This window comes from Rissa tridactyla, chromosome 4 (genome assembly GCF_028500815.1).
Source record: "Rissa tridactyla isolate bRisTri1 chromosome 4, bRisTri1.patW.cur.20221130, whole genome shotgun sequence".
NCBI lineage: Eukaryota > Metazoa > Chordata > Aves > Charadriiformes > Laridae > Rissa > Rissa tridactyla.
In genome coordinates this window covers 13,024,708-13,048,635 of record NC_071469.1, presented here as the reverse complement: position 1 = coordinate 13,048,635, position 23,928 = coordinate 13,024,708, and the positions used below count along the sequence as shown (strand labels likewise).

Here is a 23,928-nt window from a genome sequence, read left to right as displayed (position 1 = left end):
ACCATTGCACTTAGAGAGCTATTTTTGTTCTGATGATGCAGTTGAATGAAGACTAAAGTTGGATGAAAACTTAAAATCTTTCTTTTTACCTTGTCTGTGATATGTCTTGAATTTGGGCTCTTAATGTTTGTGCTTAAAATCTGTGAAAATGAAAGCTTAACATGATTGTGAGCCGCATACTGTGAATTATCTCAGCTGAAGTATTCAAAGCATATATGCGGGTGCATTATCTTCTTGCCCCTTCTGGTCTAACGACAGCGTGAGCAGAGGAGTACCATGGAGGGCTGGGCTGGGAAGCACAAGGAGCGCGGGGACATCCCATGTCCCCCCACCGCAGCTGCTCTCACCAGTGCTTGGTCTGAACCCACAGCACTTACGAGGACTCAACACAAAAAAAAATCCCCAAAACAAACATAAAAACCCCATCCAACAAAGAAACTTCTTCCTTGTGATGGTATTTTGTACTGCTCCCGCTCTGGAAGTAGCGCTGAAGTTGTTTTCAGCCCTTCCCCCCCTTATTTTTGATGGCCCTTCATCCACTCTCGCTGTGCGCAGCCCTCCTTGCAAGCTACTTTTCCAAATTCTTGGGCCTGAAACAGTCCAGGGGGAAAGTTACTTTTCCCTGTGTGATGGCATCCTGCTGTGAAACCAGGCGCGGGGTGCCTCCTGCGGGGACGGCGCCACACGCGGGGGGCCGCCCCTGCCCTGCCCGGCGCGGGCTCGGCCGCCCCTCGGCCGGGCTCCCGCTCCCCTCAGCGCCTGGGGCCGCCCCGGCCCTCGCCTCCGAGGCGGGACGTGGCGGCTCCGGTTCCCGGGGCGGCGCCTGCGGAGCCGGGCAGGGCGGGCACCCGCCCCCGGGGCGGTGCGGGGCGGGCGCGGCGGCAGCGGCGGCGGGGCCCGGCCGGGCGAAGGCAGAGCGGCGGCGGGAGCGGGGCGGCAGCAGGCGGCGGGCCGGCCATGGTGGGCCTCAAGGAGGAGCTGCTGAAGTCCATCTGGCACGCCTTCACCGCTCTCGACCTCGACCGCAGCGGGAAGGTCTCCAAGTCCCAGCTCAAGGCAAGTGGGGCGGCCCGGCCCGGGCCGGCCGGGGGCAGCGGGGAGAGACGGGTGGCGGAGCCCGGGGGACGCGATGTGGGGCCGGGGCGCGATGTGGGTGTGAGGGGCCATGACACGGGCCTGGGCTGTCCCCACTGGCCACCTCCAGGTGGACATGGGGGTGCCCAGCCTGGGGCCTGTTGGAGGTGGTCACGCTTAGGGCCGGGTGAGGGAATGCAGCTGCCCCTCTTCGAAGCTCGCTTGAGGGCTGTGAATTGCGTGTCCTCCACTGAGGCCGTGGTTCCTGTGGCGCCTGGGTGCCTCCGTCCCGTGGGTGCTCGCATGGGCCCTGCCTTGTGCCCGAGGAGGCTGATTTTCATTCTGCCCGGGCAAGCGCTTCATCCTCCCTGAGATGTCGATGCACAAACCCTTGTTGTCCTTCTGGTCCGCTTTCAACCGCGTGTCCTTGGTACCCTTTCTGGCCAAAATCTTTTGTGGGGTAGCCACAAGGTCCCATCTATAGGGGTTGGCTGCGTCCAAGTGAAATTCATAGCTTGCCAAGGGGAGAGCGAGGTTCCACAGTGCTCTCTTATTTGGATATAAACAGGAGAATTAGTCAAGAGGCTCCAACTGTGCCATTCTTTCCTCAGCTTATACGCTGAAGTAATGTTTGTGCTCTTAAAAGAGCTCTCAGGCAGCTTGCTGAATCGGATCCCATCTTGGCCCTGCTTTATGGGACCGTCTTGGCCTGGGACTAATAGCAGGAATCTGGCTAAATAAATATTTTGAATAGGAACGCAACACCTGTTGGCATTTGAGACTGTGGGTCCTTGTACCGAGTGCTGGAGTTGTGTGTCGGCCACAAGGATGAGCTGAGGTGTGCGCCCTTTGTGGGATTGACTCCATGAGCGAAAGGGACCGTGCTGCGGGTGGTATTATTTCCAAGTCTGGTCAGTAGCTAATGGACTTTGTTTTCAGCATTATGTAATAAGTGCTGCAAGCAGCCTCTTCCTCTTCTCCTTTTTCTTCGCTCGGGGTGATCAGGCTGTGAGATAGCAGCAGCCTAACAGAAGTGGCTGCGGGGCAGGAGTCAGGCGAGAGGCCAGACCTGCCTGTGAGCTCAAGCTGAAAACCTGTGTGGGGTCCCGGGTCTTGTACAGGTGGCGTCACGAAAGCGAGTATTAGTGTTGCAGGACTAGCTGAAGTAGGTTGCAGAGAGGCGTTTTTTTATTGTCCTGCTTTTTAAAGCAATCCTGTTCTCCTGTCACACTGCCACACCTTGTGTGCGCTGCTGCGATTTGCATGCTCAGGGCAGTCACCCGGGAGGTGTGTCTGCAGCACGTGTTAGCATGCTGGCCGGTGAAGAAGCTGTCATGGTCACACAGGTGCTGGGGTGAGTTAAATGGCTAAAGAAGCAGCCAGGATGCTGGTGGGCTTGTACGGCTTGCACTGATGAAGGTGTCGTCACTTCTTCTCGAAGATCATGCACTGACGTAGGTGGATTAGAGCAGCAGTTGTATTTCCAGACTGAAGCACAGTTACTTGTTTTGTCACGGTCTGCTGTCTTATTAGAGTCCCATGTCTACAAATGCTTGTGTCTAAAAAAGGTAAAAAAATAAAAAGGAGAGAGGAAATTAAACTTGTCCCCCCGTTGGCTGTCAAACGTCTTCCTAAACAGTTTTGATGTTTCATTCTGTCTATCTGTGAGAGAGAAGGGATCAAAAAAAAGTGGGTCTTTGTGGGCCTGTGCAGTTCTGTCTGTGGTATAAAGGCTCCTGAGGAGGGAAGTATCAAGTGTGGGTCTGGGAATGCAGAAACAAGTCTGAAATGTGGCCGCTGTCTTCTCCTGTGGCCACCAAGAGTTAGTTTTCAGGAAACATGGGAAGAGGTAGAGAGGGTTCTTCCGTAGGCTTTTTGTGGCAAATGATGAATGTGGTGTCAAACCGATAGTCCTGCTGGGGAGACAAGGTGTACATTATGGCAGTAGCCCCACATTGATGCAGCAGAAAGGGGTGGGCAAGACAGCAAAACAGAAGTTCCTGTCTGATTGATTTAGGGCTATGTTGTACTAAGAAGGTATTTCACAATGAAGTATTTCTCATCCACATTACCATGAGGAAGATGCAGCACCCCTATAAAATGGAGAGATGAGGCTTGGAGATAAACAGGTTAGTAGAGATCTGTGGCATTAGAAAAATATGTTTAATAATTTTAATAATTTAGTGAAACCCTTGTTATAAAAAAATAAATGGTAAACCCCTATTTGTTTTCTGAGAATAGCATGTAGTGTTGTAACTTGCTGAACTCTTCTCAATAAGAAAACTTACTGACAACGGATCTTTGAGTTGTATAATCCAGTATAAGGGATTGCCATTGTGTTGCACAGAACGTCCTAAGTATAACATTTTGGTTGTTAAAGAGAGTGATTTCTAGTTTCTCTACCTAGAATTGATCTGTGAACCTCCCATAAAAATAAATAATTTTCATTAAATACTGTGGGAAAAAGTAATGTGTGTTATGTAGCTGAGGCCCTACTGTGAAGGGTTTGCATCACACATTGTTTTTAATGTATCTAGAGCAAAGGGATGGAGGTGAGTGAATTGGGTCTGTTTTGTAGTCTGGAGAAACAGCAAACGCTTGGAGGAAAAACTAGGACTTGCTTGGAATAGTAAGGATTTCATGAGATGTCTTTTATCCATTTGTATCTTTTTTTATATGGTCTGAGCTGCTGAGAGAAGAGATGGTCAAATCAGTCCTCTGTGCAATTTTGAGTATTATCCTCTTCCAGTATGCACTGAATATTTTTTTTTTTTGTCTAATTAGTAATCTTCAGAGATTCTACTGGCTGCAGATCTTTCCCTTTTTCTACATCAGCAGAAACATTTGTGTATTCTGTTCTGAAATTACACCTTTAAATATGAGCAGTCATTATTTTGTCAGTGTGTTTCAGCCCTTTCAAACACTGTTATAGAAAGACTAAAGTATAAGTTTTGTGTATGCAGTTATAGCTGGTGTTGTGGTTCGAGCACAAGCTACATGCAAGTACTTGCTTTCCTATATTTAAATCCAATTTCGTCTTTCTTGCAATCTGCAATTTTAAAATTGACTTATTTTAAAAGTTTCTGTAATGTGACAGCATTCAATCTGCTTTTCATCTGGATCTTGAAGCACTGTGGTTTTAAATGTAGTTACACTTAGCAGCCAGCAATACTCCTTGTCCTATGTGTGTATGATTGGATCTTGGGAAGAATACATACCAATTAGTTTTTACACTCTGGAGGCTCTTCCTTACATTGCTTTGTGACTTGTCTCTGCTTAGGCAGTGGGGTTATTTGGCTGTTCCTGTTTTGTTTTGTGTGCTACCACTGGGGTGGATTTTCAAAGTCTTGGATTCCTGGCATGGTATCTGCAGGACACGGCTGGTGAGCACCTCGTGAAAATATGGTCTCATTTGGGCCCATAACATGCGGGTGACCCAAGTTACTAGTCAGGCTTAGAAAATGTAAACCAGTCTTTAATAGTATCTGGGATGTTATAGTATTGTTATACCTCTTATCTTTGTTTTGCCCTTTTACTAAATGGGAAGTTAGTTGCTGGTGGGAAGAGGAAGAATGGTGTAATCAGGGGCAAGAGGGATGGTCCCAACAGAGAGGAAGACCTCAAACAATGCAGCAAGGCACTGGAAGGGTTGAGAGCCTGTGACGAGTGGGCAGGACCCCAGCCGGACAATTGACTTCGTACAACATTGAAGGATGGTAGGAAATTAGTCACGATGACTCACTATGAGAGAGTTGTGCTCTGACATTATTAACGGGGCTCAGAAGCGTTTGTATGAGGGTAGCCATGAGGAAAGGTGCGAGGGGAGGGATGCCCCTCTTCCAGAAGAGCTGGCAAACCAAGGCAGCTTGTAGACCAAAATGGGGGGGCATTAGGAAACGACAGGGCCATGATACTGCACCTGAGAGGAGCGGGTGCCAATGGATCAGCAGCCCGTTTAACCTTTCTCCTTGAGGTTTTGTCAGCTGGTTTCAAGGAAGATGCAGAAGAAAGGTGCAGTAGGTGGAGGGTGTTTACTGGAAGCTCTTCCTAAGGGTCAGGAGCCGCAGGGCAGAAAGGCAATTCCCTTGGACAGATGCAGGCTGGCACCAGTATGTGATCGGGAGCCAAAGGGGATGTGCTGATAATGAAGGCAAGAGGAAGGGTAGGAAGGGTGAGGTTGTCGATGATGGTGATAAGGGGTCTGGGAGCACCCAAGGGAGAAGGGAGCAAATGAAGGAAGAGAGAGGTGATGTGAGTGAAGGGCACTAGCGTCAGGAACCTGAGCTGGTGGAGGCTGGGCTTGAAGAAGAGGTTGCTGCACTAACCCCGATGTCAAATAATGAGACTCCGAATGGAGCTACCTGAGTGAATAAGGAAGCTGTACCTTGGAGATGCTGTGATGCAAGAAACCATACCCTTAAGATATACCCTGGTCGAAAAGACCTTGTGCCTGCGATGAGGGGCATATATGATGCTGGCTTCCACACTGATCAAAAAAAGAAATGGGAAAGTACTTGTGAGTAGCCTTATTTTGGCTGGCTAGCTGCTGACATGGATGTCAGAGAGAGATGAGCCAAGAATGTCTTGGAATGAATTCACACGAAGCCACTGAATGGAGCTGTCGGGATCTGCAATGCCAACATTTTAAAATCTTAAAAAGAGACGGGGGAGCGAGAAGACCCCCCTGAAAGATGGAAAAGAAAAAGAAAAAAGTACTGAAGAATCTGACAATAGCCGCTGTAGGATTAGTCTGCCCTGTTAATGCTCCTACTATCATCTGGGCCAAATTTTTGTTGCTGAGCAATAAGTAGTCTAGCAGATCTTCCTTTTCCCTTTAGAAATGCAGATCACTTTCATGGACAAGGTTAAATGGAACTACTCAGATGGTAACAATTCAACACGTGCTTAAAGTTTTGGAAGATCAATGTTTTGGAAGATGGGAGCTCCGGGGGGAGCAGCTGTGGCAGAGTAGAGCTGGGCTGGAGATCTGCACCCCAGGTGTAGCAGCATGAGATTGGCCGTAAAGAAAGTAAACGTGAAGTCTGTAACGACCTTTAGTGTTCAACTTGCTTGTTTTATCCGATTATTTATATTTAGAGCAGAACACCTTCAGTATTCCCTGGGCACCACTAGACATCTTGCTTATGAAACTTTTCACTGAAAATGGAAAACTTGTGCCAGGAGTGCCCTGGTTTTGCGGCCCCTCTGCAGGCTGCGTGTACTGTCTTATGGACTACAGTCTGGGGACCACCGCTGTACCCGCTTGCTGCAGCGCAGAGATGAGCCTCCAGCCTGGGGTAGGAGTTGGCTCTGGCATGAAGGTGGATGGTTAAACGTGGCATCCAGAGCATAATAAGTGCTGAAAGAAAAAGCTGCCTAGCAACCCTGTGGGCACGGGGGGAATAATCCTTACTGGTGCAAAACTTCCTCATGGTTGATGGAGCTTCTGCAAGGCGAGGCTATTTTTTGTACCCCAATTAACCTAGTATTCAGCTAGATTTTTATTTTTTTTTTTTTAATTGATCATTAAAATAGAGTATATCATGGCCCAGATAATGTGATTTGAGAGAACAAAACAAAATGAGACCTCAGTGCAGAATCTTTCAGGCTTTCCCTGCAACTGAAGAATTCAGCTGGCGCTTGGCCGTGCTGGAGAGTGGCAGGCCTTGGCAGGCGCCGAGGAGTTTCCTGAGTTATGAAAAGAGAGCACTGGGCACAGGAGAGATTGCAGATAAGGCAGATCTTAGAAAATGATTGGAAGTGGAATTCTTTCCTGGTAAATTGGTTGCTTGGTGTGGAAACCACCTAGGTTTCTGACAGCCCGAGCACAGCAGGAAGGTTGAAAAATGGAGGAAAGAAACAAGTAGACAGGACATGATGAGAAAGTGTTTTATTGAGACTTTTAAGTTATTTTGGTAATAAGCTTATATAAGTTATGCTGTTAGAATATTTTTATTAGCTGTGTATTTTTTTTAGTTATAGTATTAGCAACTACAGTCTGGTTGGAAAAATGAGATCATCTTTATCTCTCAGAAATTCAAGAATCCCTCAGTCTTCTATAAATAACAACAGAAGCCTTAAATAGAAGGGGAAGCACGCATGATAGAACGCTTTTTTCCCCCCATATGTAAATCACATGGACTGAAATACTTTATTCGATGTGGTGGTTAAAAATAAGGATAGATTGAAGGGAAATATACTGTTGATGGAGGGTAGTGTGAAACATGGTAACTTCTGAATACTCTTTTGCTATGTTGGGAAATAGAGCTTTTGTTGTAATATGGCTGATGCTATTGTTGTTCTGGTTTTAAACTTTTGCACTTGGTTAGCTCCAGTGGTTTAATGTTAGCATACGGCTGCGAAACTATGTATTCCTTGTGGAAATCTGTGCATTTCTAAAAGAAAGTGTACCTTTGAAGGTATGTAGAGAGGAATTCTCCTCTGAACTGAACTTGCATTTTGGGCTATCTTTGTGGGATTTTATGCTAACTAGCGCTTAGACTCAGCATGTCTCCTGATCATACCTTAGAAGAGTAAACGTATGTATTTTTTTTGGAGGGGGGGAACATACCAGGCTTTTTAAGTGTGTGGCATAGGTTTGATTTCCTAGGCTTTGGTGACTTCAGACTTTCACTTCTTGTTTTGCAGCTACCCCATCTGGACTGCTTTATGTCTGCCCATCTAAATAGACTCACTTATAAATTTCTGCACAGTTTTTTACTGCTTTCTCTTTGCATCATTTGGGTGTGTGTTTTTTTTAATTTTGTGCTACACAGTGAAAAAGTAAAACATATGCCAAAATTCAGTTGCAGTCTGTCCTGTCTAGTTGTTGATTTAAAAAAAGAAAATACCACAAGCAGCATGCATTTTCAAAAGATGCAGTCTGTTTTACTTCTGCCTGGTTTTGTTTTATCTGTATTTTCTTCCCTTTGGTTCTTAGTTACAGTTCTTCAACGCAGACCATTCCTGGGCATGTGAAGTTAAATCCTTAACCCAGTTCCTGTAGCTGATACATGGTCTTCAGAGGCTTAACTCTGCATCATGCCAAGGGGAGAGGGCTCCCGAGTGATGGCATGTTTTAAGACACAGTGGGCAGCGTGTTACAGGACTGACCTGACTCGAAACAGTGTGGACAACAAAAGGCATGGTGCTTTGCCTTTCTTAGGATAAGTGCTGGTGGCACAGGAGTTGCTGCTACCCAGGCTCTGCCTTCCTCTTGTTGGTACCGAGGTGTTAGCTTGTGCGTGCAAAACTCGGCCTAAGTTGAAGAAGTTGAGATGCGTTGGGTACTGGTTAGTTTTCAATAATTCTACTTCCTTAAAACGAATGAAGCGTGTAACCTCTTCTTGAAGGTAATTTCTCAAGAACAGACACGAGTGCTGGTGGGTGTTAAGCTCTTGACATAATTCATGCAAATACCTTTTTAAAATAAAAATTTGAGAAGCACGCCTAGACCCTTCCCCTTTCTATAAACATTACTTTTCCTTTGCCAACTGAAACATGGGCTGAATGTTGAAAAGCAACCCAAAAGGAAGCAGATGAGAGAAATACGTAGTTAATACTTCGAGTGGTCAGTTCTTTGTAAAGTAAAGGTACATGTTGAGTTGTTTTCTTCTTTACTTGTTTTCACTAAGTAGTAAATATTTATAATTTCAAAGGCTAGGTGTTTGTGGTTGTTTTCCATAGCTATCTAATTGCACTCAGTAAATACTACTCTGGTGTTTCAGCATGCCTCTCTTGGTTTTCAAATGCGTAAATATATGTGTACAAAGGGAAGCCGCTGTGGCTGTGTTTGCACTTCTGTGATTGCATTGCTTCTGTAAATGGGCAACTGTCTGAAGGTCTTGAATCCTTGGGGTCAACATTTTTAGTAATGTTTTGGTTTTTGACAAAAATCCACAGGGCAGAGCTTGTGGTGACATGAAGGTGTCACTTTCTGTGCATGGTTTTGCGAATCACAGGTCTGCTCTGGAGGGAACGCAGCATGGTTAAGGCCGACAGCAGTGTCACTGATTTCTCTTGTGTCCGTAGGTCCTTTCTCACAACTTGTGCACAGTGTTAAATGTTCCCCACGATCCAGTGGCCTTGGAGGAGCACTTTAGGGACGATGATGAAGGACCAGTTTCCAATCAGGGTTACATGCCTTATCTAAACAAATTCATCTTGGAAAAGGTAAGTTTTGAATTTTTGTGTTCTGTTTCTCCCTTTAGCAGGTTTTGTAATAGACTTCTGCTTGCACGAAGCATGCTGGTGTGAAGACGCTCTGGTTGTGAGTGTGCCTGTGTGGGGTTGTGATGGCACCAGTACTCTGGAGAGCCTGTGCCTTAAAATCGAAGGGTGCACTGTGCTCTACTTCTTTTTTTCTCTCCTTGGTTTCTATTTCCTGTTACATCTGGTCATTGTCTAAGCTGTGTTCATGCAGAACCGTGTTCATATTAATAACGCATCTCAGCTTGAAAGTGTTTTGGAGCTATAGATTGTCCCACTGGATACGCTGGCTATAACAGAATATTGTCTTAGACTCCTTTGCAAACAGGAAGGGCAAAAATATCTTTAATATCTATTCACAAGGTATTTTAATAAATAGATCCCTTCAAATTGTTACAGTGGGTGACAGTAGGGAATGTTGTTAAGTTCTGTCTTGCAAGTTCTTTCCTTTCGTGTCTGAGCACTCTTCAGTCTTCTGTTGTGCCTTGTTTTGGGGGAGCCTCTGGAAAGTTAGCAGGGTTTCCCCTACCCTCCTCTTCATCTTGTTCTAAGATGGGTATTCATTGGGTCAGAGCTGGGCTCTGGGAGCTGTGCCTTTGAGATTTAGGTTGAAATTTTTGAAAGTAAAAACCTATCTTCCTGGCTTTTTTTCTGACAACTTGAGAGACTGGCCTAGATGGTAAAAACCAGGCCACGTGATAGTGCAAACATATCAGCTTTAATACCACTGATTTCTCAAACACTTGGGGGCCGACCCCAAAAACCCTCAAACTTTGATGTTGTGGCTGCAGATACGTAGATGTTTGCTTTCATTTATAGCATTAAGAAGTCCTGAACTGACATGCTGCTGAAAAGTCTGATGCAGCAATTGCAGATTACGCAGACTCCTTAGCCTGATTTGCTGATTTTTACTGCTTCTTTAGTCTACATTTAATACTGGTGGGAAATGTGATATATATATATAATGCAGTCTGGCAGCTTGGAAACAGGGGAAGCTTCGTATATCTAGCTAAGACTTATCAGCCCTTCTGCTTCTCTAGTTGGTGTTTCTCTCATATCCAGAAATAATGTCCTGTTTTATGTGTAGTTGTTGGCCATTAATACACATAAAGGTACCCGCTTCATGTCTTGGTTGTTTGATGTTGGAGAATCCTAGCTTTGTCTCTAAGAAGTTTGTGATCTTATTTCCACTTTGTGTTGGCTGTCTGAGCTCCCGTGAGACTCAACACAGACCGAGCAGTTTATATATAAATTTTGTGGAAAGAGAAAAGCCCTTACTTTATGTTGACCGAAGGATTACGTAGTAGAGTCTGAACCACAGTGGTTTTTACTAATACCATTTGTAGGCAGTAGCAAGCCATTAAGTATAAAAAAAAAAAAAAAAAGATAGAGGTGGAAGACTTTTTAAAATATAAACATGCTTTATTGTTAAAGAAGAACAGTTACAGAAATGAGGAGCAATTGCATTTAAATAACACTTCATTTGAAAATGAAAGACATAAGTAAGTTGGTGTGAATTTACAGTGTTTAGGTACTCTGGGGTACCTTGTCACCCCATGATAAAAACAAGGGACAAGCTACCTTGCTTTCTCATGAAAAGAAAGAGCATGACTGCATATAGTTTCTTGTGTTGTTTTATTCGTATAATGATCTGGCTTCTGACAATTGCCTCATATACCCATCCCATTAGTTCATTTTAAAAGATGATGAAAGTGTTAAGGAACTGTCCTGGTTTGAGACCATGACAGGAACAGGATTAAATTACCTGTAACTTCACGTTATTTAATCCTAACGACATGCCTGTAAACCGTTCAGATATGTACTATTAAAAATTAGTGAAATGCTTTAGGTAGAATGCTATCTTTGTGGACTGGAAAAAACATGATTGTGACATCTCATCTTTTAGAGATGACTTCACATCAGTGCCAAAAGACAACATGCAACAAGATGAAGTCACTGGTTCATAGCATGTCTCCTTTGTTTAAAACAAACAAGCAAAAAAAGCAAACAAGAAACCCCTTCTTTTTTCATTCTTCCAAGGGGTAATCTGTTCTTTTAGATGAGGTGATTGTAGAACAAATGCTATTAATTTATGCTAGTAAGCAAAGCTACTAAAGAAGTGCTTTGTAACCCCAAATACAGAGGAAGTTCTCTCAATTTCCAGTCATACATCTTCTGGTGAATTAATTGATTTGAGCAGGTGCAACCTGCTCAAGAGAGATTTTTTTGATCTCAAAATATTTTGTTTTAAAACACTAGTAAAACATTTAAAGAATGAATCCTTAGATTTCTTTAAAACATATATGTAAGTCTGATTTACAATTTTATTGAGAGGACTTTATCACCTTTTGAAATAACTTCTATTGAACTCTTAAATGCAACTGTAGCTTTTTGTATTTTTTAGTGCTGTCTTACCCTGTGTTATCATGCAATAGAGCCTCTTTGTACAGAACCAAGGAGTTATCAAGAAAGGCACAAGTCAGTAGTTTAATGAGGCAAATTGGTTGCAACTAATTTCCTTTATCCAAATAGGGAATTTGAATAAATAGTTTGAATAATTAGTATTGCCTTATTGATGATTTCTAGTATTGTACGGCTTGTTACTTAGCGGACAGATGTATCTAGTATTTTCCTGCACCTGAAATAAACTCTGTTCTGGTTCTGTAAGTCTCTCTCAGGAGGGAGTTGTCACTGGCCAGTATAATATCTTCATAATCTATTTTACTTGGTTTCATAACCGTATTTTAGCATGTTCCATTATTTACAATGTATGTCTTTTAATACCAATTGAAAATGTTTCCATTTCAATGATGGTGATGGGGGTATTTTACAACACGCCTTTTTTACAGCAGGGAAGAGTCATAGTGGGGTGAGACAAAGAAGGGACTTCGTTCTACACCTCAGGTTATCTCATCGTCCAGGCAACTTAGTGAATGCTATTTACACCACCAATGCTTGTCTTATTTTTGGAACTGATCTGATCGCTGGTACTTAAGCCAGATATTTTGTGTATTTCCTTATGCTTTAGAGTTATTTGTTAGGATATTGATGCTAGTTATAATTTATTATACTTTGCATATTAGTAGAAATTAAAGATCTAGAAAATTGTAGGGGTTCTGCTGCATTTTTCTTTTGATTATTTTGTGAAGCTTCTTAGAAAGGGGAAGGTAGGTATCTTTTATATATCATGTTTTTATCTCTATGAGTTTAAGTAGTTTTAAGGTTGGAGGGGTCAGTTCATTTGCATATTTCATCATTTGGACAGATTCACAAATAGAAGTGGTAGCTGCTGTAGAGTTAATAGTGTGGAGTACTGTAGAAGTTTCCAAATGAAACGGTGACTTCAAATAATTTGGACAAATTAAGTACAGTTAAAAGCCTATACTAGTGCACAGGAAAAATCTCCTGTACAAGGATTTGTTCATTAATTAAGCAATAGAATTGTGTGATATTCACACAGGTTGCAAGCAGGATGAGTATTCTGGTCAAACACAACTGAAATTCTGGTTTCTCAGCAGAGTGCATAAATTTCTTATTTTCGTTTCACATCAAGTTGATTTCAGTGTAGGATTCATGGTAGAGTCTCACTGTAATTAAAGATGTTATGGGTAATCCTTTTAAAATTTAAATTCCAGGATAGTCTTTGACCCAATCTGGTTTTATAAATATGTGTTTTGCTAATGTCATGAAAAAGCAATGTATATATTTGTTTATGACTGTTTCTTTGACATCAGTACCTCCTCTTCGAAAAGTTTCTACTTTTACACTTTCTCAACTAAGTTAGAAGTACTTTTGCAAATAAGTTCAAGTATAACTTTAGAAACTGTTCAAATATTTTTAATTTTTGAAATGATGCTTAGAAATGGTCTCTCATAAATTCAGAGAGATTATTCATTCAGAGTGATTATTATGTAGTTACTTAGAGTGGAGTATTGCCAGTCAAGGAAGCCACAGTAACACAGCCAAAACTTTTATAGTATGGAGTTAGCTCTAAAGCAATTTGGGTTTAGTTGTGGGATTTTCACCTTCCTTCCCCTCACACCCAATGCAAATGTACTTGTAGAGCGTAGGTATGAGGAACAGTTGGTGTTGCTACATGAAATTGCTGAGGAAAATTTTTATTCTTTATTAGAGAGAACTATTTAGTTTCATCCCTGACTCCCAATATCCCTAGAACAAGAACTTTGTGATTATATCCTTTATTTAATAGGCAGCCTGATCATTTAGGAAAAAAAACACAGATGCGAAATTAGAGTTATTTTGGAGAGCTGGGACTTGTGTGCTCATCTGATTATCATTCCTGAAAAATTCCTAAGCAGTGTCTCTGCTCCAGATACCTCGTGGGTCCCATGAAGTCCATTTCTGAACCAAGTCTGGATTCTGAAAAAAGGAATATCTAAAGTTGGACCTCTGGCACAGCGTGACCTCATCCCCTGTGGCAAAATGGTCCTGAAACCTCCTGCTTGGCTGCTGCCTAATCCTGGTGGCAGTAACGTGCTGTAGGTGACTCCCTTTACCCTGGCCAGGACCCATGCCCTTCTCCATCTGAGTCCCTGTGGTCACTGATTGCTGCTGTGCTTTAAAACATGACCTGCTCGTAGAGCAACCCGCCTTATTTATAGTGCTTAGAGCACTTGCCAGCTGGTGGCTGTAGGAAAGGAGATTTCCCACCCCATCGGCATCTTCCTTGGGAGGAGCATAACCACTAGGACATTTTCAAGGTGGAACTGCTCATCATCTGGGTGGGTGAAGTTGTTTTAGAAAAGAAGTCAAGCTTCATTGGGCAGGGTGGGGAGGACAGACAGGGAGAAGCACAGGCAAAAGTAGCCAAGGCATGAGGCACTGGCGAATTGAACGAAGGAGAGGGAAACCTGGCTTCTGGACCTTTTTCCAAAGGGCGTTCATTCGCTTAGCTGGTGTTTCATTTAACACCTGTGTTTCTTGTGCAAACAACCAGGGTGCTGAGCTTGTGGCTATAGCAGCTATAGCTCTTAAAGCTCACACTTTCTTCAAAGGACGGCTGTAGCCTGTAGCCAGCCTCTTGCATCGTTGCTTGCATGGGTGGCCTGCTCTGCAAGCATGCAAAGTCTATGGCTTTCTTTCATAGTCTCACTTTTAGTCCTGGAAACTGTACTGTAAAGTACTTCTTGGCATAGGTTTGGTTTCCTGTTTACTTCTGTCTTTTTTTTTTTTTTTTCTTTTCTATTTTCCTCCAGCCACACCAGTTCATCCACTTCCTTAGTCTATCTTTGACTTAGCCACTGTGGCTCACCCTCCACTATATTTGACCACTTACCAGCCTGGATAGAAAATCATACAGTTTGCAATGGCCTCCTTGAAGCATCTAAGATGCATGGTTTGGCCTGTCATAAGAAAATGTTACTGAACATTACATTACTGGTGTTGTTACCACAAGAGGTACAAGAACCTATTTCTTAGGCATGTTTTCCAAAGTCTCAAGAGACTTCCATTACAGTGCAGAACATGCCTTGTGTCAATTACATGCTGGCAAAGAAATAGCATTGCTAAGCTGTAGGGGAGATAAATAGATTTAATCTCTAACATAAATGAGGGTTTTAAAAGGAAATAGAGGAAATGAAAGCTTTCGCATATGTAAATAATTCACAGATGGGTATGTGCAGTTGCTAAGTATGATAAAGGATAACAAAAATGACTTTTTTATCAATAAGGAAAAGATCTGCAAGTCCAAGAAAAAGGGAAGGTTTTAAGTGGATTAGCGTTCAAGAAAAAAATTATTACATGTTTATGAATATCCTAGAAGAGACACGTTTGAGTAACACAAAGTGGAAAAACATATTAAAGGTCCCTCCCGGCTATTGTTCCAATATCACTCTTAGCATATCCACATATAGTTTTGGCTATAATGGTTTCCAGATTTGCTATATCAAATCTCAGTAGCTCAGTGCAGTAGAGGGGCAGTTGGAACTAAGACAGTTACAATGATGGTTTGGAAGCTAAAGCGCTAGAGGAAACGCAGAATGCAGTGTAGCCTCCTTCACATGAAGTCAGGGTGTATTAACTCAACCAGAAATTGGAGGTTGGATGTGGATTTTGCTGGGAGACATACCTTAGTTGACCCCATGCAGGAAGTCAGACTAGGCTGCTACAGTGCTCTTTTTGGGCCTTGACATTTCTTGCAAACTAGAATTTTCTCAGTGCTTTTTGTGTGAGTTAGCCTGTTACACTTTGTCTGTCTGTTATTCTGTGCCATTTGTGCACCTTAATTTTTCTTTTTCTCAATTTCTTCATTTTAGGTTCAAGGAAACTTTGACAAAGTTGAATTCAACAGGATGTGCTGGACTCTCTGTGCTAAAAAGAACCTCTCTAAAAGTCCTTTGCTGATTAGTGATGAAGATGCATTTAAAGTGTGGGTTATTTTTAACTTCTTATCAGAGGACAAATACCCTTTAATCATTGTACCAGAGGAGGTAAGAAGCAAAATCTTAAGCTGTTTAACTCCAGTTTGCTTAATGTCCGGTTGAACTACGTTTGCTACTCTCTAGAGATTTAAGAGAAAATAATTGTTTAATATAAAACTTTTATTCCCCTCTTTTAATAACGTAAGGCTTTTGGTGCTTTTCTTTGTGTTTTCCTGGGTGCATATGCAGGGATTCCCACAGGATACTTTACATACTGATGGCTCTGTGTGTCCGTCATTTAAACAGCCTGGACTAAATGGGACATGCTGCCTGCTCCCCAGTAAATAGCTTATTTTGTTTTCTGCATGGACTGACCAGTGCTGGGGACACTAGGTCCCATACCAGCACTCAGAGCTGTTGAGGTTCTTGCTTCACTCGTGAGTAGTGCATGTATGTGATCCTGAATCACTGCGCTTGCTTATACGTGCTTAAATTTTGCACAGTTAGTAGATTCTGAAAAAAAATTCTCCCCTCTTCTCTGTGTTACTGTGACTTGCAAGATGAGTCTTCAATCTCATGTCACCCTCCTGATGAAAAAGAGAAGTATGAACTTTTCTGATGATGTCTGTTTCTGATCAAAAACAGCCACCACCTGAACACTCGTGCTTGAAATGGTTGAAGGAATAATACCAGAGAGATCTCTTTAAGTTTACTTTAAGTTCATTAACAAGTATGGGCAACACTCAAATAGGTATTTTAACCCCAAAGCAAGATTTCAGTATCTCTACAATTCTCCCCTTGGGGAAGGGCGAGGAAAGAAGCAGAAAGATCAGAACCATGGGCATAATCTCTTGCAAAACTGTATATAGGAATCCCAGCACTGGAGTACTGATTAATTAATATTTGCAAATTGTTGAACAGTCAGTGATCAAACCAGTCTGATTTACATGCCACTACGACATAACTGTTGGACTCCAAGCTGTTGTGCCAAACCATAAAGTACAGATAACTCCCCTTCCCTATCAAAATGAACTGCTCAGTTTTGCCTTTTCACTCACGTTTTAGCAGGAGACTTTCACAGAATCATGGAATTTCAGAGTTGGAAGGGACCTCTAGAGATCATCTAGTCCAACTCCCCTGCTAAAGCAGGATTGCCTAGAGCACATTACTCAGGACTGCATCCAGGCGGGTCTTGAAAGTCTCCAGAGAAGGGGACTCCACAACCTCCCTGGGCAGCCTGTTCCAGTGCTCTGTCACCCTCACCGTAAAGAAGTTTTTTCTCATATTTGATCGGAACTTCCTATGTTCCAGCTTGTGCCTGTTACCCCTCATCCTGTTACTGGGAACCACTGAAAAGAGTCTGGCTCCATCCTCCTTAAACCGACCCTTTAGATACTTGTAAACATTAATAAGGTCTCCCCTCAGCCTTCTCCAGGCTAAAGAGTCCCAGCTCTCTCAGCCTTTCCTCATAAGGGAGATGCTGCAATCCCTCGGTCACCTTTGTTGCCCTACGCTGGACTCTCTCCAGTAGTTCCCTGTCTCTCTTGAACCGGGAAGCCCAAAACTGGACACAATACTCCAGTTGTGGCCTCACCAGTGCAGAGTAGAGGGGGAGAATGACCTCCCTCGACCTACTGGCCACAGTCTTCCCTATGCAGTCCAGAATTCCGTTGGCCACTCTGCACAATGTTTGTGTTTTTGCCAGACTGGTGATGACAGGGCCCTACCTGGCATGCTTATTACCATGAGAAATGGGACAGTCTTTTTGCTTGCTTTCCTGTTTCTTCTGTCAGTTCTGGGAGATGCGCGATCAGGGTTATAAAAGCTAAGACAGCTCCTTTCTTAATGGTGCCCGATTTGGCTTTGGTAGAAGGTCAGAGTCACTAATTAATGTCAAAACTGGGACTCAAATCCACGACTCCGGCTTGTCATTGTGTTCCCCACTGCGCAGCCTGGCTTACCTGAGGGTAGGTACTTCACATCTCCTTATTAGTTGGCAGGGTTAAAAGCTTCAGACCTGCCAGCTCTGGGGTGTTGGCATTGCTCACTGCTCCCCCTCCACCAGCAAGCCCTCAGATTCCTGCTGCCTTCTGCTGCTGATGCCAGGTGATGGCAATGTGTCCATTTGTTGGGAGATGGGCTGCAGAGTCGGCTCCAAGCCCAAAAGAGGTTTTTCAGATTTCACAGCTGCTGCTGTTTGCCTTCCTTCCCATCTTTAACGTCCAGGGTTAACCTGTATTGCTCTTCTACTTGGAGTATTTTTAAAATTCTTAGCGTGGATCTGTGTCTGCATCTCCTTGATTACAGCAAGTTTTAAATTGTGCAATACTGTTTAAAGAAAGCTTGGAGAGCCTGACAAAGAAAGGCTGCTCTGTTCTTATCGTATACAATGCCTGTATTCACTCTAACCTTTTGCCTTAGACCACACAGGTAATGTAATCAGTCAGTGGAGGAATTGCCGTTTGTTTGCCTTGTCCTCCTCGGGTTCTCTGTGCTTCTGGAAAATCACACATTTACTCATTTACCCTTTTACACAAAATTCCAGAAGTAAAGACGCAAAGTCTCAATTTCGGTCAGTTTTGTTTTTTCTCTGTTTGGCCTTTTATGTCTGCCTTTTAAGTTCTTATGTCTGGGTTTTTTTAATGTTCAATCTAAACTCCAGATTTGTAACGCATTTTTTGTACAAACTTGTAGTTGTTGTCTTAGTGCCAAGAATTTCTACCTGAAAATAACTCTTTCAACACTGTTCAAAATTGATATTGGTACCTAGTAAAGGTATTTTTCTTTCCATTTACTTTTTAGCCTCTTGAGGTCTTAATAAGGCTTGATTATATATTTAGTCTTCACCACTTTATATTGCATCATGTCATTTAATTACAAAATGGCTTGCACATCATATATAAAGTAAGGGGATTTTTGCAAAGTGAAGAAGAGAGGAGAGGGTGGTGGAAGCATTGCTGTTCTGTGATGTTTATGTTTTGGTGAGACCAATATTAACCTCTCATGGCCAGGGAGGAAGCTGTCCTTCCCTCCTGTCTGTTGCTCTTATCTATGGCTGAGAATATTACAACACACAATTTACTTGCAGTTTCTGGCTTGGATTCAGTCTTTTGTGCGTGATCCAGTTGTTTCCCCTCCCTCCTCCCTCCCTCCCAACTCACAAGCTTTTGGGTTTCAGAGATTTTTTTTTCCCCTTTATAAGTAACTGGAAACTTGCCAACCCTTTCAGACTGGAAGGGTGATCCCTTGAAGATTTTTGCATACCATCTTGCAGATGGGAAGATTATAAAAGGCGGGACTTAGGTCCCAGTGTTGTTGATACAACTTCATGCGGTTATGAGGATGTCTTCTCTTCCTCCTGCTCCTTGGAGGAGTTGCTCTTTGGGACCTGGTTGGGAGTCTGATTTCTGTGGTTTCTGCACTCATTTGAACAATTTAATACCTGGAAAACTTACCTGCTTGGGTGCAGTTTCACCTTCTTTGCACTGTGCTGACTAAAGATTGAGGCTGCTGTCCTTCCTTGCCCCTGTTGCATACTTTGCACTAGTGCTGCTGTGCCAGGCCTTCCATATTAGACCGCTAATTGTGGTGGGACTGTTACCCCATCTGCAAAGTCTTAAGACTTGATTCCCTGCCCAGGTGTTGAACGGGCAGCAAATTGGGAACAGCTGCAGCTCAACCAGGGAAAGGAAAACAGGCTACTTTGGAAATGTGGAGGTGCAGGCTGAGGAAAGCTTTAGAAAGAGTGAAGTAAGGAAAGCAGTTACAACAAGGGAATTTGAAAGCAGTGGAGAGCTGACAAAAAGGTCAGAAGTTGCTCATTTGGTAGAAGCCGGACTGAAAGCCAGAGGCAGCGTCTGGCCCGTACTCCTCACTTTCCGTGGAAGTTTGAGCTTGAGAGGATCCCTCTGTGTTATGAGGAGAAGTCAGGTCACAGAGAGGCAGGAGCTGGTGGCTCTGCAGGGCGCTGGGCTCAGTGGTAATGGCCTTGGCCTCCAGTGTTGCTTCTGCTGGCTACTGGTGGGCAGCTGAGAGCAGTTAGGAGAGTTGGAAAATAACCGAGTTCCATGAATGTCTATTTTGCAAAGGTGCTCATGTCTTAGGGAAATGTGAAATGGTATCAAATCTAAAACCTCCCTCCCCTTTCAAGTGAGAAGCCTTGATGTGCATGAAGTAAAGCACTTCTGTGCACCAGGTGAATGTGGTATTTCAAAGAGATACTGATGGACTGGAGGAAAACAATGCTGTATTTTGTTTTCTCTCGTTAAAATTAGTCCTGATGGACAGCTTTCAGAACCAGTACAGTTCTCAGCTACAGCAGAACTGCCTCCTGGTGCAGTGGGCAGAGCTCTACCAAGGAGCTATACTGCTAATGCGCCTGGAAAGCAGGGGCCGAGGGGGCTTCCTGCCCTCCCTGCAGCCAGTCTTTTCCACTAGATCATCTGAGACGTAGACATCCAAGTTTGTGTTTCCTTCAGCTCTCACAGGCATTACCTCTTCCACGACAAGGATAAAATGAAGGGAAGAAAGCTGGAGAGAACTGTAGCTTAAGAGGAGAAATATTTCTAGTCTGTCATGAGCTCACTTCTTAGTCGTTACAGACTCATTTGTGTGCCTTGGTATTGTTTAACCAGACGTTTTCTGTTTTATAAAAAGGTTTCCAAACACTTCCCCTTTCTGATATCTGGACGTGTGACTGCAGCCTTGGGAATGCTTTATACTGTGTACTTTATGCTGTATACTCCTTGTGTGTTGTAATCTAGTGTTCAAATGACTTGCTTTAAATAAACCAAACGTATTTGCTGTGTTTGCTTTTTAAGCCTGACTTCTTGAGGAAAGATTTGTACAGTCATTTTTCACTTGTCCTCTAGCCTTCAACTGTCTTAACATGTGGCATTTCTAATCCTCCTAGTTATGACAAAGAAGGTCCAAACCTTGTGTGGCTTTCTGTGTATTTGAAAATGATGTCTTTTTAGACTGAGGAGGGGAAAGTCTGAAGCTGTCCAGTGGTGATTCTTCTGGGGGCATTTCCTGCAGAAAAAGTTTTTTTGTGACCATGTTTGCTTTCTTGTTCTTCATTCTAGTATCAGGAACTGATATGATGAATGAAATACTGGGAATTGAACCTTGGCCATTCAGAAAAAAAATCAAAACTGTTGCAACTAGAATGAAAGCTGCTTATGTGGGGTTTTAATTGACCCATGACCTTTACAAGTTGATGGTGATGGTTAGAAAGATTTTTAGTGACTTAGCAGCTTGTATCAGTTCTTCCTATTTCACTACTTTTTTCCTTGATTGATGCAAAAAATAAGACAGTTTTTAGCTTATGCAGCAGGTTGTCCTTAGGATTTACAAGTTTACATGTTACAGTGTTTTTTGAGTTGACCTTTATTATACTATTTAACGCTAACTTAATTAAAAAAAAGAAAGAAGACAATGGTTTACACTGGATAATGAACACAGTTTTGGTGGAAAGGAAGAAACAAATATTTGACTTAAAAGTATGTGATGTTCTGATGGGATGAAAAAATGGAATTGATGATAACTGTGAAAGGGGATATGACTGCTTTCATGTCTCTTGCCCAGTAACATATGCTTCCACAGAATTTTGTACAGTATTAATATGTTGTTCCTAAGAATAGGGGTTCATCACCCGGTGTGCACAAGCCAATCAACACACTGAGTCGAGATATTTGTCTTTATTTCAGTTCTGCAGAATCGGGTGCTAGGCATCTAAGGCGGCCAGCACACCTCTTAGGAAACACATAGGGCCTTTTATACAAAAAGGGAATGAGGAAAAAATCACATTAAAACAGCTGATTAGTCACTTGTAATCATATAACAAAACCTCATTTGCACACGTCCTAATTGCTGTCTGGCTCGTTGTACTAGGGTGGTCTTACATGTACATATAAAATCTCATCCCAGGGGTGTGATTTTTAGTATTAAAATTATCTAAGGTAACTAGAGGCTATACCTGCATCCTATCAGCTACCACTAGGTATTCTCTTGGGGTTCCAGTTGAAGTAATGGGTAACTTCAGGATTGGATTATTTATGTTTATGGGCTTTTTGTTTTAGAAACTTACTATTCCCATTGCCATGGTTTCAGAGCAAGCCAGCATGGTCACTCAGTTTTGTGGATTTTTAGCTCTTTTTGACATCAAATAGACCTGTTATATCTGCTCTGTTAATATCACAAACCTTATTTGAATAGTATGAACCAGAATAGCCTTGTCTGCTGTGCTCTGCTGGGCATGAAGGCCTCCTTGACATTATTTTTCATCTTCTAAGAGACCCACTTGTATATCAGAAAAATATGTGAAACATCTATGATACTTCATTCCCCATGGAGGATAGTGCCAGGAATACTCAGGAAAGAAAAACAAATAGGTGTTGAAATGTGGGAAAAGAAAGTGCCCTCTGAAAGAAGGTACCAAACAGGCTGTATAGCTCATGTTAAAGAGCCTCTGTTCTTTGTATTATTTTTTGCTTTCTCTTGGCAAAATTCTGGCTGAAAAGTTTCTCTGGGTTTGAGGTGGAAGCTGGTTTTCGTACTCTGGAGCTAGTTGGTCCGTACTGGAGCGTTAGCAACCCCCACTGTGTTTTTATGTCCATATCCAAAAGTAAGGTCCAGTCAGAATAGCAGCAAACGTTGCTGCGCATTTGCTTTTCGACACTCTTTAACCACAAGAGTAGATTATGTTTGAGCCAGTGGGCTTAATTTGTCAGTTATTTGCTGAGTTGACATGTCTCTTTGTGGAGGAGGGGAAATGTCGTTTTCTCTCAGAGGTTCCTCATTTGAGCACATAATGAATGGTCTCTTCTTTGCTTCCACACCGATTCAACTTATTTCTTTATATTTACCCACACTGTTCCATATTTATACCCCACCGCAACATTCACTGTTGCTGTTGAACAGATATGTTAGATAAAATTTTTCTCCATATTTTGGCTAGCCATGTACTTATGTGAATGCAAGACGAAGCTTGATTTTTTTTAATCTTTTTTTTATTTTAGAAATTAAACTGTCATATGCAGAGGCCCTTTTTCAGTTAAGAAGAGTTAATGTATTTTAAAATAATGAGATATTTTATGTACTTTAATGGGATTATAGGATATTTGTGGTCATGTTGGTGACTTTTAGTTGGGGGGTTTGCAGACTTAAATGTTTAAATCTGTTGTAATAATCAAAATAAGGTAAAATGTGTGCAGGTGACATTAAAGGAAAAGAGATGTTGACTTAGTGCCTTACGTGAGAACGTGTACTAGCAAAGAGTTTTGCATTGCTTCTTTTCCAGACCATTAGTTTGATATGCGTTTTGTTCATGTGACTTGAGCAAAAAAGTGAAAAAATCTGGTCAGGTATGATTTTTTTGTGTGTGCCCCTTTGTCTGCAAGCGAGTCCTGGTACTTTGAGATAATTAACCAAAGGAATTTGAGAGCTGCATGCCTCAAGCAGTGTAATAGGTTGTGAAATTTTGGAACAATACATTTTAAAGTTAAAGTTCGTTAAGTTTTAATGATATTTTTTTTTTTTTTTTAAATATTGTCTAGCATTTTGGCAGGTATATTACCTACCTCCTTAAGCCTCAGTTATTTTAGCTTTCCTTTCAGCTGAAGTGCAAGACCGTAGTTCAGAGGTGCTGCTGCTCAGAGGGACTGAGCTGAGTGGCAGGTTGTGTTTTCAACAGGGGGGAAAAAGTTACTCCTGCATTGATGCCAGAGCTCACTTCAGCTCCTCAAATTCAGGTTTTAGGAGGTTTGTTTTGAAACAGCTTCGTGGTACTACTGTTCTTGCATGCTGTGAAGGGCTTTTTTGGGTTGTTTTTTTTTTTTCTATAAAACTTGTCTGGGGTAGGAAGTAAGCTACTTCCTGCCTTTAACTGCATGCTGAGGATTTATGGTAGTTGATGCTCAAAAGCCTTGGATTAGTTTTTTAACTTCAGGATTTTGGAGAGTGAAAATCACCAAAGTATATTTTAAAGATTTTTAAAGGAATTAGTTACTGAATTTTACAGAAATCTAGTAAAAGTTATATGTTGGCTGCTTGGGAGGGCATGCTAAAATCTCCTTGCTGTCGTGTGACTGTGTTAACTCCAGCGATTCAGAGCTGTGTGTGGAACCACCTCAAAGCACAGTTTTATGGCCTGTTCTGGTGACCCGTCTGAATGTGAGCAGAGGTGCAGATGGCACAGCAGAGCCCTGGCTCTGCCACAGCAGGGGACCCGTGCCACCCTCTCCGTCCTGGGCACGCAGCCTGCGTG

At 42.6% G+C, this 23,928-nt stretch overlaps 1 protein-coding gene across 1 annotated transcript in view; it reads left to right on the top strand.

Moving 5' to 3' along the window:
- Positions 1-883: 883 nt before the first annotated feature.
- Positions 884-23,928, top strand: part of SWAP70 (switching B cell complex subunit SWAP70) — a 42,358-nt gene continuing 19,313 nt past the window's right edge. The window contains exons 1-3 of the mRNA XM_054200371.1: positions 884-1,056; positions 9,106-9,246; positions 15,558-15,731. Of these exons, the coding sequence (XP_054056346.1) occupies positions 958-1,056; positions 9,106-9,246; positions 15,558-15,731 (414 nt within the window). The 5' untranslated portion in view covers positions 884-957. The remainder of the gene's footprint in view (positions 1,057-9,105; positions 9,247-15,557; positions 15,732-23,928) is intronic.